The sequence below is a fragment of the Chanodichthys erythropterus genome, chromosome 15, assembly GCF_024489055.1.
Source record: "Chanodichthys erythropterus isolate Z2021 chromosome 15, ASM2448905v1, whole genome shotgun sequence".
NCBI classification, from domain to species: Eukaryota; Metazoa; Chordata; class Actinopteri; order Cypriniformes; family Xenocyprididae; genus Chanodichthys; species Chanodichthys erythropterus.
Window position 1 is genome coordinate 24,842,617 of NC_090235.1, and position 15,472 is coordinate 24,858,088.

The following is a 15,472-nucleotide window of genomic DNA, read 5'->3' on the forward strand; positions in this document are numbered from 1 at the left end:
CATAAAGTGTCCACACTTTGTTTTTTCCTTTAATTTAGTGCATCATCTGGGTATTTAAAGGGTTAGGTCACCCAAAAATGAAATACCTGTCATTATGTACTCCCCCTCATGTCGTCCCAAACCTGTAAGAACTTTGTTCGTCTTCAGAACACAAATTAAGATATTTTTGATGAAATCCGAACCACACATATATCTGAATATCTGAACCACACATAGTCAGCAGCGTTGTTGCACCTTTTGAGGTCCAGAAAGGTGGTAAACACATTGTTAAAATAGTCAACGTGACTACAGCAGATTAACCTTAATGTTATGAAGTGACGAGAATACTTTTTGTGCGCAAAAACAAAACAAAACTAATGACACAGAAGCCTGCAATGCATTCACTACGTCAACTTCTCATGACAAAAGTTCAAATTGTTAAATAAAGTCGTTATTTTTTATTTTGTTTTTGCACACAAAAAAAATTCTCGTGACTTCATAACATTAAGGTTGAACCACTGTAGTCACATGAGGTGCGTCCTAATTTGCGTACTTATGCACTATTCTATGACGTTTTTAAGTAAAAATAGTGTGAGTAGTGCGTTCACACTGAAAGTTCCAAAAAGAAAAAGTACACTTTAAATACCCGAATGATGCACTAAATTAAAGGAAAAAATGTTGGAGACTTCGTGCACTCAACTATCGCAGCTTTAATTACATAGTGGAGGGGAAAGGAGGATCGGATTCCGTTGTTAAATGACAAAATAACCTTATACAATTCATGCACTACATGAGTGCATAGTGCACAAGTACATAGTGTATAAGCTCATAGTGTATAGTGCGTAATTTGGGACGCAACTATGGACTATTTTAACGATGTCTATAATACCTTTCTGGACCTCAAAAGGTACAATGATGTTGCTGCCTATGTGTGGTTCAGAAACCCTCAGATTTCATCAAACATATCTTAAATTGTGTTTCGAAGATGAATGAAGGTCTTATGGGTTTGGGGTTACATGAGGGTGAGTACTTAATGACAGACATTTTTGGGTGAACTAACCCTTTAAAGCAGAACTAAGTAACTTTTTTACCTTCATAAATAGTTTTCTAAGTCCTTACGATGGTTAATTGACTTGTAGTGGTGTGTTTGAGGCGAGCTCTGACCCCCTCTGGCACGTCTACGCCAAAAAACAGCACTTGCAAGTTGAGCTGCACCGACCCGACACAATCTCACCTCATGTTCACGTTCACGCGAGAGTGATGCTTTACGGTAATTCAAAAACAATGTATATATTATGACTTTATAAGACAATTTCAAAAATTACCCACCTCCATCGAGTGTACTGTATTTGCAAATTACCCACCTCCTCTTTCTTGTATGTATTTGCAAAACTACTGCGCTGGTGAGCGTTGTAGTCGTTGTAGTCCAGAGCTGCGCTTGGAGTATTTACGACAGTGTGATTCACTGAAGGAATCTGTAGGGGGAGCTTCGCAAATCTTACTGAGTTCCGCTTTAAAGTGCACTCTTTTTTTAAATTTTCTGTGTGAACACACTACTCGCGCTATTCATACTTAAAAACATCACAGAATAGTGTGTAAGTATGTGAAGTGGGTGCACCTTAAAGGTGCCCTAGAACTTTTTTTTAAAAGATGTAATATAAGTCTACGGTGTCCCCTGAATGTGTCTGTGAAGTTTCAGCCCAAAATACCTCATCGTTTTTTTTTCAATTCATTTTTATAACTGCCTATTTTGGGGCATAATTAATAATGAGCCGATTCAGGGTGTGCGGCTCTTTAAATCTGGCGCTCCACGCCCCAAGAGCTCGCGCTTGCCTTAAACAACATAAAAAAAGTTCAAACAGCTAATATAACCCTCAAAATGGATCTTTACAAAGTGTTCGTCATGCAGCATGTCTAATCGCGTAAGTACAGTGTTTACATTGATTCTGAATGAGTTTGATAGTGCTCCGTGGCTAACGGCTAACATTACACACTGTTGGAGAGATTTATAAAGAATGAAGTTGTGTTTATGAATTATACAGACTGCAAGTGTTTAAAAAATGAAAATAACAACGACTCTTGTCTCCGTGAATACAGTAAGAAACGATGGTAACTTTAACCACATTTAACAGTAAATTAGCAACATGCTAACAAAACATTTAGAAAGACAATTTACAAATATCACTAAAAATATCATGTTATCATGAATCATGTCAGTTATTATTGCTCCATCTGCCATTTTTTGCTATTGTCCTTGCTTGTTTACCTAGTCTGATGATTCAGCTATGCACAGATCCAGACGTTCTGCCCTTGTCTAATGCCTTTCATAATGTTGGGAACATGGGCTGGCATATGCAAATATTGGGGGTGTATACCCCGACTGTTATGTAACAGTCGGTGTTATGTTGAGATTCGCCTGTTCGTCGGAGGTCTTTTAAACAAATGAGATTTATATAAGAAGGAGAAAACAATGGAGTTTGAGACTCACTGTATGTCATTTCCAAGTACTGAACTCTTGTTATTCAACTATGCCAAGGTAAATTCAATTTTTGAATCTAGGGCACCTTTAAGACTTCTCTCTGATGTACAGTATGCTGGATTCTCCAATCATTTAGTCTACTTAAACCTCACACTTCCTTACAATCGTCTGCAAGCTTGCATTCAGATCTGCCTCCGTCCAATCAACATCTGATTTATATCATTTTTTCCTTTTTTTTCTTTTTGATAATCCATTTCATTCAGATGTATAGTATGTCATAATATGAAAAAAATATGTTGTTATTCTGTTTCATCACAAATTTAAAGGTAAATACATAAAATAATTGTGTTTCATTTCTGTGCTACTAACGTCGCCAAGCAAAATTGCAAAAACGGTGACCAAGTAGTTGATCAAGCAAACCACAGAGCTGCAATATTTATTCTTTTCTTTTTTTGCTCAATAATTGACTTTTGAACATTTTTACACCAACTTTTTTATATAGTGCACATTTAAGTAGAGAAACAAAACCCTACAAAATTCTGAAGGAGAGAGAAAAAAATTGCCTGAATAATGTATGCAGTTTCATACTGTAACACAATGTCAGTCTTTTATCAGATACCATGCACTGCATTGCAGTAAAATGCAATCCTAAAGAAAACATGATCAGATCACATTTAGATTTTAAGTAAAACTGAAGGAAACGTTTGACATTGTTGGAAGCTTTCAAGCCAAGAGTTTGCAAAGCGGTGGACCTCTATACTTGTGCTGGATAAGGGCAAACTACATATGAGGCCCACAGTCCCTGTGTGATTCAATATAGAGCTTATTTGGCCACTGCTCTAGCTGCTCTGGTTTGAGGAAGTGTTCTCATGTCACCTGATACTCATGACTCAGAGGAAACACACATCCCTGGAAGCTTGAATTACTGCCGAACACTTAAACAAAGCTGGTTACTTACACAATAAGATGGCACAAACGGCTCAATTCACACATTTCAGGAACATTCATGGTTTGAGGCATATATTATTTAAAGATGGAGTTCAATAGAAGAGATAGTGAAAAGTGTTTTTTGTCCATACAATGAAAGTCAATGGGGTACAAAACAACACTGGACCCTACTGACTAGGACAAAAACAGTCAAAACATTCTTCAGAATATCTTCTTTTGTGCTCCACAAGAGAAAAATGTTGTGATGTCAGAATTCTCGTTTCTGGTTGAAATATGCCTTTTAATAACCTTTAAAATACCTGAAGTAACTTTGCAGTTAATCTCCCAAGAAGTAGGTCAGTGCTGGTTCAGTTGATGAAATCTCAGGGGGAATCACTTTCAAACCATCTGAAAGCCACTAATGATATACTAGGCTTTCACAGCTTTTGTGAATAGACTGTCCCGCTTCAAACATGATGTCCATCCTAAGCATAACCTTTTAGAAATATGTTGTCAGAAGAGTTTTACAGCCCACTGCAAACAGCTGAGAAACACTGAATCGCCTCATTTCATTCTAAAGAGACTGAGAAAATCTCAGGCTGAGACATTTGGGGCACGGTCTGCATTTGTGATGAGATTAGTAACTTCAATTAGCATTTAATAAATGGACTATTGTTGCTAGCAGCACCACAGAAATGCTCAGCAGCAGCTGATGAGCTGGTGAGAGATGTGTGGAAATACATTTTGCACCTTAGTTATGGGAATAATTATTCAAATCGCAACAGTTGCTGCATGTACATCGTGTTACAAAAAACTTTTGCAAGGCAGTGAAACCCTTCAATCCACCCCTCAATTTAAACTGCTCTCAGTGATTAGTTTCAGCAATGTGCTGTTAATGTGCAGCATTTGTGTGCAATGAAAGTTGTGCTGGCCAAAATTGTTTGAAAATGTTGTCAGGTTGTGTGGATGTCATTAGATTTGCTTGGACAAAAATGTGGAAATGCCCATACTAGATGTGTCATCAGTTTTTTTTTTTTTTTTTGGTATTATTTCAGGCAGATTCCATTCCATTCCTGATTTTAATTGTATTTTTTTTTTTTTATGGTTAAATGAGAAACAGAATAACTTGAAAATTGCTAAACAAGCAAATTAATAAAAAGTAATTAAAATATAACTATGAGGTCAAAAGATTAAGGTACAATAATTATTAATTGTTGTTAATACATTTAGTTACTTTTTAGAAACAAAATATTGTTTAAAGGGTTAGTTCACCCAAAAATGAAAATTCTGTCATTTATTACTCCCCCCTCATGCTGTTCCACACCTGTAAGACCTTCGTTAATCTTCGGAACACAAATTAAGATATTTTTGTTGAAATCCGATGACTCCATGAGGCCTCCATAGGGAGAAATGACATTTCCTCTCTCAAGATCCATTAATGTACTAAAATCGTATTTAAATCGGTTCATGTAAGTATACAGTGGTTCAATATTAATATTATAAAGTGAAGAGAATATTTTTGGCGTGCCAAAAAAAACAAAAAAAAACAAATAATGACTTATATAGTGATACCTGATTTCAAACAGGAAGCTTCAGGAAGCTTCGGAGCATAATGAATCAGCGTGTCGAATCAGCTGTTCGGAGCACCAAAGTCACTTGATTTCAGCAGTTTGGCGGTTTGACACGCGTTCCGAATCATCATTCAACACAGAAGAATCATAACACTCCGATGCTTCCTGAAGCAGTGTTTTGAAATCAGCCATCACTAAATAAATCATTATTATTATTATTTTTTTTGATGCACCAAAAATATTCTCGTCACTTTATAACATTAATATTGAACAACTGTACTCGCATGTACTGATTTAAATATGTTTTTAGTACATTTATGGATCTTGAGAGAGGAAATGTCATTGCTGGCTATGGAGGCCATTTCAACAAAAATATCTTAATTTGCGTTCCGAAGATTAACGAAGGTTTTACGGGTGTGAAATGGCATGAGGGTGAGTAATAAATGACAGAATTTTCATTTTTGGGTGAACTAACCCTTTAAGATTTGTCAATTCTAATAATTTTAATATTATAATTTTGTCATTTAGATATTATTTATGATACGCATTTTGAGTTAAAGTCTTACTGGTGGGGCTGACTGTTAGACAAAGGTTGGGAAACACCAATAAAAATAATTTTGTCCACTTTTGAGTACACTATAGATGCGATTAAAGTGAACAGATATTGACAAAAAGCTGCAAACCTAATGCCTAATAATATGAATAGGCTAACTAAAAAAAGGAAGATGAAATGTGAAGCGAATGTAAAAGTGAAAAAGGCAAAAACAATAAAGAACAAAGTCAAATAAAAGTTGGGTAAGATAAAGACACTCTGTCCCTCATATTGTGGACATATTGTGCTGCTTGCGCACAGTCTGCTTCTGATCGCGCGCGCACGCTCCCTCTCTCTGTCTGTGTTCGCTCTCTGATACTGACTCGCCAGTGGTTGCCTGCAGCAGTCAGTCCTGTGGTTGTAGTTTGCTATATTGCATGTAGCCTACATGAGCAGTCAGTCACTCAGAAGCGAGTGCGCGTGGATTACAGTGCCCAACACGCGTAGGGAACGCTGCTTTTAAACTGAACCAAACAAACGCTTGCAGCATTGAGAGACTCCAAAACTCAGTGTTGTCGTGAGCACTCGTGGGGGTCGGATCGGCGGGAATGGCTTCGTCTCCGTGCGGCGGTGGGAACTTTGATTGCGGGTTGGAAATCCAAACTCGCTCGGTGGAACAAACACTCATCCCGCTCGTGTCTCAGGTGAGTCTGCTTCAAAGAAACTTCTCGGCGGGGTTATTAATCATTCAAATCCCACACCAACCACTTGAATGAACCAATGTGGGGTTTGAAAATAACAAACATTACTTTTCCGTGTAATGTGTAAAGGTTAACCAGAACACTGTCTGAACCCTCAACTACAACACTTCACCATGGTAACAAGAGTTTTGGCCAAAATGCCACATTTGCTACAGTTAAAGTAAAATAAACTGTTATGGGGTTAAGGACGCTTCATATTTATGTCATTTAAGCTTCATTTATTTTTTTAAATGGCAATGGTGGCAAATATTAAGTTGCTTTAGTTTAATTAGAAATTATTGTAGTAATTATGGTATTTTACAGGGAACTGTGGTTGCCATGTTCATTTTAATGTCAGGAAAGGAAGATTGTTGTTTGTATTTGGCAGGGTCATATGCTGATGAATGAATAGGACTGAAACTTTGGTGTGCTAAGTTCTTAGGATTTTACCAAGTTCAACATTAATTTATTACAATAAACATACAGGCTATGACATTTTCTGTCATAACACAAGAAAGGTTTTATGTCATGTGTTGATGACCTTCATACATAATCTTTTCTAAAAATAAATGTTTCCGTATGAATCACATCAAACACATTCATGCGAAATCACCACTTAAGTTTGTATATTTCTTCAAGTTTTGTGTCCCCAGACTGAAAGCCAGTCTGGAACAACATATAAAGTAATATAAATTAAAGTGACAAAGCCTAAATCACTCCACTCCAGGTTCCCTCCGGATTTTACATTTTTTTGCTTGCTCGCTCACTGGTGAGAGAAACCCGCCTTTCCCAAAAACATTGTTAGCCAAACTATGACTGGAAATTCTGTCATTAGCAACATAGTTCAACAATTCTGTGTCCATTTGAAAACAGCTTTGCAAAGTTATGTGGTTGGAACTGCAGCCATTAATGACAGTTATATTGTGGTTTGAAGAACAGAAGTGCATCAGTACTACGCTTTCAGGAACAGTTTTGTCTAGCTAGTTAATTTCTCCAATTATGTATCATTGTACCTTGTACAAGAAATGGCAGCACACTTGTAAATGTTTTACTTTTTTATTTTATTTGTGGCTAATTTGTACAATAATTTGTACATTTTTGGACAGTTTGCTCACCCCCCACTGACAGGTTTTTTTTCTAAAAATTGTACCTTTCTATACAAATCACCTTGTACAAATTAATTTCAAATCACCATCTCGTTAAATTGTTAAATTTTTTCATTAGATTGTAAATACATGCCTGAGTGATTTTGGAGAGAGACTCTCAGGCTGCATTTACACTGCAGGTCTTGATGCCCAACTCCTACATCTACATTTACACTATACACTATGTGAAACAACCCAAGGTAGATATACTGACCTGGAACCGAATGGACTGATGATACAAGATATTGCTTTCTGGACCATTTTTAAAGGTCACCAAAACTTTTGTCTCTTAAGGCAGAGAAAAAAAAGAAGAGCCCTTGTTGCAGCCTGAGCATTGAAAAGAGTCATGTGATCGCAGTTGGTGTCCACCTGAGTTGACATCGCACAGTCGCTTTTTCAATTACGCATGACTCGCATTGACAGTGGAATATCCGATCTGTCTGCTTAAAAGGTAGATGCAAATGCACTTATCCAATTTATTTCTACATATGAATGAGGCATGAAACCGATCTGAGAACATCTGAATCCATGTGCTTTTTCTTGCTCACATGTTCGTGGGTCATATCCAATCTGTGACCCATGGGTGGAAAAAAATCGGAATTGGGTCACTTGAACCATGTAATGTAAATGTATGCACTTGGTTAGACAAGCCTTTAGATTTGACATTATTAGAATTTCTATTGCTCTATTCTATTTTATAACCCTACAGAGGGTAAGCAATTTGGAGGTTGAATGGATGGGTGCTCCATTCTAACTGAAGTTGATTTTGTATTGTGATGGGAGTTGCTTTAACGTCATTTGAGAATGTTGTTTAGAGTTCGCTAGTTAGCAGGGATCACTAGGATGGCTGATGGTAATGAGGCTGAAAGGTCAGTGTTAGAAGACATGCTAATCGCCCATTCAGTGGACATTTGAGTAACAGGGGCTCTTTCAGAGCTTTAAAGATTCTGGACAATAGATGGTCAAAGTGGCCCTAGTTACAACCCTTCCCCCAACCACAGTTTTGTCAAACATGATTGTGCTCTCTCTATAAACAATAATGACCAGATACAAATGTAAAATATGTTGTCTCGCCTGCAACTGCCAAGTTTCCTAGACCGTATGCACAAGTCTGGTAGTTGCAATGTGATAAGAACAGTTGGAAATCACTTTGAAATTGTTTCCAAAAAAGAGGCGGTTCTTTGATTTATTCCCTGGGGTTAGGCGCTGAATCAAAAAGTACTTGATAGCCAGCATTCATTGTGTGTTTCATGATGTTTGAAAGTGAAAGTGCCATTATCATCTCAGGTTGTAAGATTGTGTGAAGGACAGGAGGTTGAGTGCAGAGGTCAGATCTTGTGTGCCCTCTCTGGGGGGCTGAGCATGATAATGGAGAGGAAATGAAAGCTTCATGTTGGCGAGAAAGGCTTTTCAGAGTTTATTTAGTGACTCACATAGATGCACACAGGCACTGATCCCCCCTAGTTATCCTCTCTGATATCAGTCTTATATTCACATCTGTGTAATTACTGCTGATATCCTCCCAGGCCAATATCAGACTTTATATGCGACATATTTGAGACATTCGCTTTCTGTGTTTTTATTAAACTGCAATTTCTATATTGCCATTGATAATGGTGATGGTCATTTTTTGGTCTGGATATATTAATATATTTAGAAATACATTAAAAATGCCATTCATACTTACAAAGACTTAAGAATAGATCTTCTATGATAAGCATGTTTTTAGTTTTGTAATTAAAATCTAAGTTTAATATAAATGGTTTTTTTTTATGAAGCTCATAAAGTAAAAAATGTGATATAGTAATGAAGAAAAAAAGCATGATTACAAGAATACATTTTTGAAAACCATACAAAGTTGTTTGGCATAATCATTTAGTTTTGTAAATGATGCTTTTTTTTAAAATTAATTTAGTAAAAGTGTTTATTAATTTATTAATCATTTAATTATTATTCCTTAGAAATGTTTGTCCACCAAAATAACAACAACATTCAGAAACATGCAGAGAAATTGTGGTGCGACACTCCAAAAATGTAATGATATTTATGAAATAATAATTACTTTAAAATATTTAAAAGCTTTTTAGAAAAGTTTTTACCTTTCTATTTAGGCTCACACTTTTTGAACACTCTAATTTACTGGCTGAAAATTGCAATTAAGCCAGATAAAAACACACCATAATAACAGCCCTAATAATTTATTATGTTTCAGTTTAACTGTCTTGGATTTTGAGCCAAAGCCAGGACAGGATTTATGAAATTACAAAGTCTTTGATCTGATCAGAATGCTTTTAAACTCCTGTGACAAGAAGGCTTGTTATTGCATATTTGTGCTAACTATGTCTTTATTCTGCAGGACAAAGTGTTATCCAGAAAATATTTCAGTGATAATTGGCTAAAAATACCTTAGTTTAGGTTTAGTTTGTTAGATTGAACCCTCGTGCTTTTGTAAGCTCTGCCATCTGCACTTTTGTGACCCTCTGAAAGGTGGTGAAAGTGAGAGATTTTTTTGTGTGTGTTCAGTTAAGTACACAATTGGGCCAAATGTACATTCCATATGCAAAGCCTCACTACCCCTCATGACCTAGCAAAGAAATTTTGTGAGGGATACAAAGCTGTACTGTAAAAACATATCTTATGTGTCCTGTATGTAGACATTTCTGTAGAACATCAAAACTGAGACACTGAGTTACATGTAATCACAAGAGAACTTCTGCTGGAGGAAATTACATCACAGCGAGCACTGTTAGGATAATATATCAACTAGGAGCAGAAACCTGGTGCCTCCTATAGAATAGGTGTCAAGAAAGATGAATGTGTGCTTAGGATTACATGGCCAAATACCCTTCAGTGTCTGAACAAAGCAAACTTCATGTTCAGTATGCGTAAACTTATATATGTGTGAAGGCATGTTCTCTGTGTTTCCTTGACTGCATGTAGTCCTTTGTGTTCCATGTGTTTGTTTAACCAGTAGAGGTGTAAAAAAAGGAAGCCAGAACTGATAAGACCTGCATTGTGAACTACAGCCTCCATCCAGAATTTTTTGTAGCTGTAGTTGATCTAGCATACCGTTCATACCATGGCAAATATAAGTCGCAGTGAATATTTCACTTCAGTTGCTAAGGGCTGCATGATTGAAGCAAAGTATTTGTTTAAGGTTTTAAATCTGTAGTTCTTTAATAGGAGGTTGGGGCCCACTAGGGAGCCTCAGCTATGAGGGGGGCCACAGGATGTCTTCTAATTATTTAGATTAAGTTATATTAAAATAATTAAAATGCTTAAAAAAAAACAATTTGAGGTGTAAACTGAATATTTATAAATATTAAAACTAATTAAACATGAATAAAGTTAGTTATTGTTAAAGGGGACATATTATTGGCCCTTTTTATAAAATGTAAAATAAGACTCTGATGTCCCCAGAGTGTGTATGTGAAGTTTTAGCTCAAAATGCCCCACAGATCATTTTTTTATAGCAAGTTAAAATTGCCACTTTTTGGGGATGAGCAAAAACACAACATTTTTGTGCATGTCCCTTTAAATGCAAATGAGATGCTGCTCCCAGCCCCCTTTCAAAAAGAGGGTGGAGCTTTAACAGCTCATGCAACAACAAAACAGCACAATCTCATGCACTGAAAATATCAAACTGTTAGTAGCAGTGTTCAGCATTATATTTTTTTTGAACTGAAGTCGGGCAATGATGCCTACAGAGCCAGAGAATATATGCTGCATGGAGATCGATCATTTAGTTTAATTACGGTTAAAACTTGTTTTGTCATCTTGCTTTTATCCACTATTAGTACAAACCTGTTGTAGCGGACCCTGTCTGAATGATGGCCAAAACTATACTGATTTTTATACTGATTTGAGTTTTATGATTTAAGTTTATTGTACATGATACAAAAAAATTAAGTGTCTGTTTTCACTCCAGAAAATCACTGTAAGAGCGGAATAAAACAGTACAAGAAATGCGCATTAAAGTCTTTTCTATACACTCTCTCCCTTGCATTATCATCAACATAGACCGTGAATTACACAAAACACTTTATCCAACTAACAGTAAACGTATACAGACCTTTTCAGGGGGTGCTTAATAAACTTTATATCTGTAAAGCAACTCAGATGAACTGTAAAAATAGTGTGTGCTCTCCACTTCATTACTGCCGTTACTCGCTCCAGAGACTAAGGGTACTTCTCAATATCCCTCCTCGTTTCCTCGCTCCTCCGTCCTCCATCCTATGACCCGGAAACCGATTGAGCTCAGCCATTTTGAAGGACATCTCAATTCTCTAACTGCACCGTGAGGAGGCGAGGATCGAGGAGTGAGGAAGCATCCTGAAGAGTCATGAGCAAGGATACACAGGTGTATCCTTTGCTTAAGTCTTTCTCGTTGAGAAACCTGACGCACGCATAAATTCTCTTCCCCCTTCATATCTGTCGCAATAATTTACATGTATGCTTTAATGTATGCAGTTTAAATAAAGTTTACATCTTACATATTTCAACGGAGCATCTTGCTTTATTAATATTTATTATATATTTTTTGTAAATAATCAACTTTAACAACACATGGGTAGATCCCTCGCGTGCAGCTAATGACGCTTTGAAGTGACGCTAAAGGGAGCGAGGATATATCATTTCACTTGATTCAATTCCTCCGTCCTTGCATTTCCTTGTGTCCTTCCCTCGCATCCTGAAAGTTTGGAGCTAAGACACGAGGAAAGGAAATGAGGATGCACAAATAAGAGTTGAGAAGCACCCTATAAGCTGGATCATGAACAGTTGGTACTGATCCATCCTAGAGTAACAACTTTGTAGCAAAAGCTGTTTTGTATTGTCCCTTTGTATTGACGCTCGCTCACAAAGCAGTCTGGTATAAAATTATTTGTGCAGACAAACCAATTTAGGTATATGGAGGCTTCAAATATTCTCTTCAAAAACAAAACGAATCCACTGCGTCTTCAGTGGCTCTGATGTCAAAAAAACACCTGAGTTGCTTATGAGACATTCTTATAGCTACAGCTGCTCTGGCTTGGAGAAAATGGCGGACAGTGTACAGCTCACTCAGGGCGGAAAATATGCTAATATGGCAGTGTCCGTCAGCACTCGTGGGAGGGGCCTGAGCAGTTTGACGTCATACTGTTCAGAAATTGAAAACAGCTTGTTCTGAGACTGCTTATGATTTATGGGGATAAAAAAAGGAGTTGGTAGATTTTTATGAGTGGTTCTGTACACACATTACCAACACACATTTATGTTCAAACACCATGTAAGAGTGAATTTTGCATAATAGATCCCCTTTAAAGGATACAACAAATGAGTTCAAAACGAATACAATTTTAGGACCCTTACAGGTTGTCAAACATGGTGCAGCATGTCCTTAAATAAAGGGATAGTTCAACCAAAACTGAAAATTGTCACCATTTACTCACTTTCCCACTCGTCCTGGAAAACCTTGAAAACCTGGAAAATTGATGACAAATTTTCCAGTCCTGGAAAACACATGGAAAATTAGTTGTCCTGTGTTGTTGTCCTGGAAAATTGCCTTGCCTTGCCTTAACTGCAGTTTCTACTATTGCATTAAGGCATGACCATTGGACAGCAAAATTGCTCAGTGAAGAATTAAATGTGAAACCATCAGAAACCCTTTAGTCTTCAGTGCCACCATTTTCCAGAACTGCAACCTACCTGCAGTCTCCAGAAGTGTGAGGTGTCAGGATCTTAGAGACTTAGATTAGGTAAAGAATCCTTAAAAAATGCCCCCCCATTTAAGAATCACATACTGAATTGTAGTAAAATACAAGACACATTTTTTATAGGCTTTATAGACAGACAGATGGAGAGTGACTCTTGAAGGACCAGCACCACATCCTCTTGTACCACTGTTTAAAGAATTTATCTTTATTATCGGAATCTAGCTGTAAGGTGTTAGAGTTTATTTTTAGTCCATCTCTTACCCTGAATCCCCATCTTTTATTCCCATTGTTGTAAAATTGAAAATGTCCTGGAAAATGATCGCTGAAAAAGAGTGGGGAACCCTGACCTGTATGAAGAATGTTTTTTATATTTAATTAAAGACATTGGACCCTGTTGACATTAATTGTGTGGACAATGTATTGTATTCACTTTATATATGCCTGAAGTGTCCAAATACATTTTGGCACTGCCCAAAAAAATTCTTAAAAAGTAAGATAATCCACTAGTTTAGAGCATGTCAGTTCTTAAATCGGAAGTGTTTCCGGTTGATGACTCTTTGTTGAGAGACTATGACTCTGTTCTTTTCATGATCATTCAGGGTTTCATCTGGTTTTCACAGTATTTGGTAATTCATTGCCTGTGGGCATAACCTTACCGAGGCGGCTCTCAGAAGTTGCCCGTCTGATCAGGGGTCCGACATACCCTTCAGTTTGAGTTTCTGCATCAGTGACGGCTTGGCTCCGCTCCAGGCTGTATTTACGTTACATGGCTACGGGACCTGTCATTGAGCAGGAAGAGATCTTAATCACTGCAAGAGTTAGATGGAATTCTTCCTCCCTGAGCTCACGCTAGTTTCAGGGAAATGTCTGGGAAAGAGGTGGGCTCCCTCGGCCCCCCGCTGTCTCACTGTCACCACTGATCTTGGGGCTCACGGGTAATACTCACGGACAAAGAAGCTGTCAGTACGAAGAACAGGTCAGCTTCCTTTAGTGTTTCCAGTTGTTTTTCGATTCTAGCTGGGTTTCTGAATTGCCATGCTATCATTGGGTCTCATTCATGAAACAAGAGCAGAACGAATTTTTGTGTAAATCGTGTGTAAAGTGGTTCTGGCGTAAATTTTCGGATTCATTAAAATGTTCGTATTTTCCAAATGTTAGTTGGTACGAAAGAAATCTACACCTGCTCCCAGTCACGCGTAAATAGTGCGTTTAACATCCGAACGTTTTGCTCATTAATAAGGCTGCATTTTAATTCACCTTAATAAGGTACATATTTACAGCATTTTGAAAAAATATTATATATAGTAATTACATACTATTTTTCTTTTTACTTTTGTTGTGAGAGCCAGTATTAAGCTGCGTTCACGTCACCTTGTATTTACCGCTATCTTGAAATGACGTATATTCGGAGCTCTTCACGTCCTTTTGGTCCTTGGACTGGAAATTATGCGTTTCCATGGCACCACTATCAACGCCTAATAAATCAATCTACAGCGGTCAGGTGGTATAGTGACCACATGTTACATGTGGGAGCTTTCAGAAAACTCCCAGCTTACAAACTGTAATTACGAACTCTACGAGGACGTGAACGCTTTTTACAAGCTAGAATCTTGTAACTACAGGAATTATGAGGCCGCGTGAACGCACCAATAGCATCTGCAAACGGAGCACTTTAATCAAATAATAAATTGATTTCAATAGGGCTGGGCAAACTATGGAACTTGTTTCCTATAAAATGGCCAAAATCCTTCATTTGGTGTCATAATATGATGCCCATATATAGTTGTCAGTCGGATTTAATGGGCGGGCTTTATGGTAATTGAGAATGAACGTGCACGCGCGTCCCATTTACGACTGATTGGAATTCATTAACACACACACATTTCACTATCACTTCTGACGTTTACGAAGTATTTGTGAATCAGGAGGAGAGTTTTCGGGAAAGTCTGTTTACGCGCAAATCACTCACATATTTACTCGTATATTTACGAATGTTTCATGAATGAGACCCATTGTATTGCTCTTCAGTCTTTAAATGATACCAGCACATGGATATAATGAATCTCTGCTTATGAAGTTGGGCATTCATTTGTATCTTCCAGCATGTACATTGGCACAGGGACAGTGTTGGCTCAAGTTGCTGTGCATATGGAATATGAGGGGCTCGTGACAAATTATTTTACTTATTATTACCACTTATTTTAACAGTAATTGCAAAAGGCTCATTATTCTACTGTACTGTACAATGGCTTGTATATTTTTTCCCCTAGACAACAGCAAAACGAGAGAAAGTACTCAACCTCCCGATAATGATTTTCGAACAAAACACTGTAGTTTCTTGTCTCACAGAGCTGAGTCCACAGAAGTGGCCCCTCTCACTTTGGACAGAGGTTTTAATGACCTCAA

The 15,472-nt window shown here is 37.4% G+C and overlaps 1 protein-coding gene across 2 annotated transcripts in view; it reads left to right on the plus strand.

The window, feature by feature from the left end:
* Positions 1–5,879: 5,879 nt before the first annotated feature.
* The window catches only part of ctnnal1 (catenin (cadherin-associated protein), alpha-like 1), a 72,471-nt gene continuing 62,878 nt past the window's right edge, over positions 5,880–15,472 (plus strand). For both annotated transcript variants that reach the window (XM_067412342.1, XM_067412343.1), the window contains exon 1: positions 5,880–6,192. In XM_067412342.1, the coding sequence (XP_067268443.1) occupies positions 6,097–6,192 (96 nt within the window). In that variant the 5' untranslated portion in view covers positions 5,880–6,096. The remainder of the gene's footprint in view (positions 6,193–15,472) is intronic.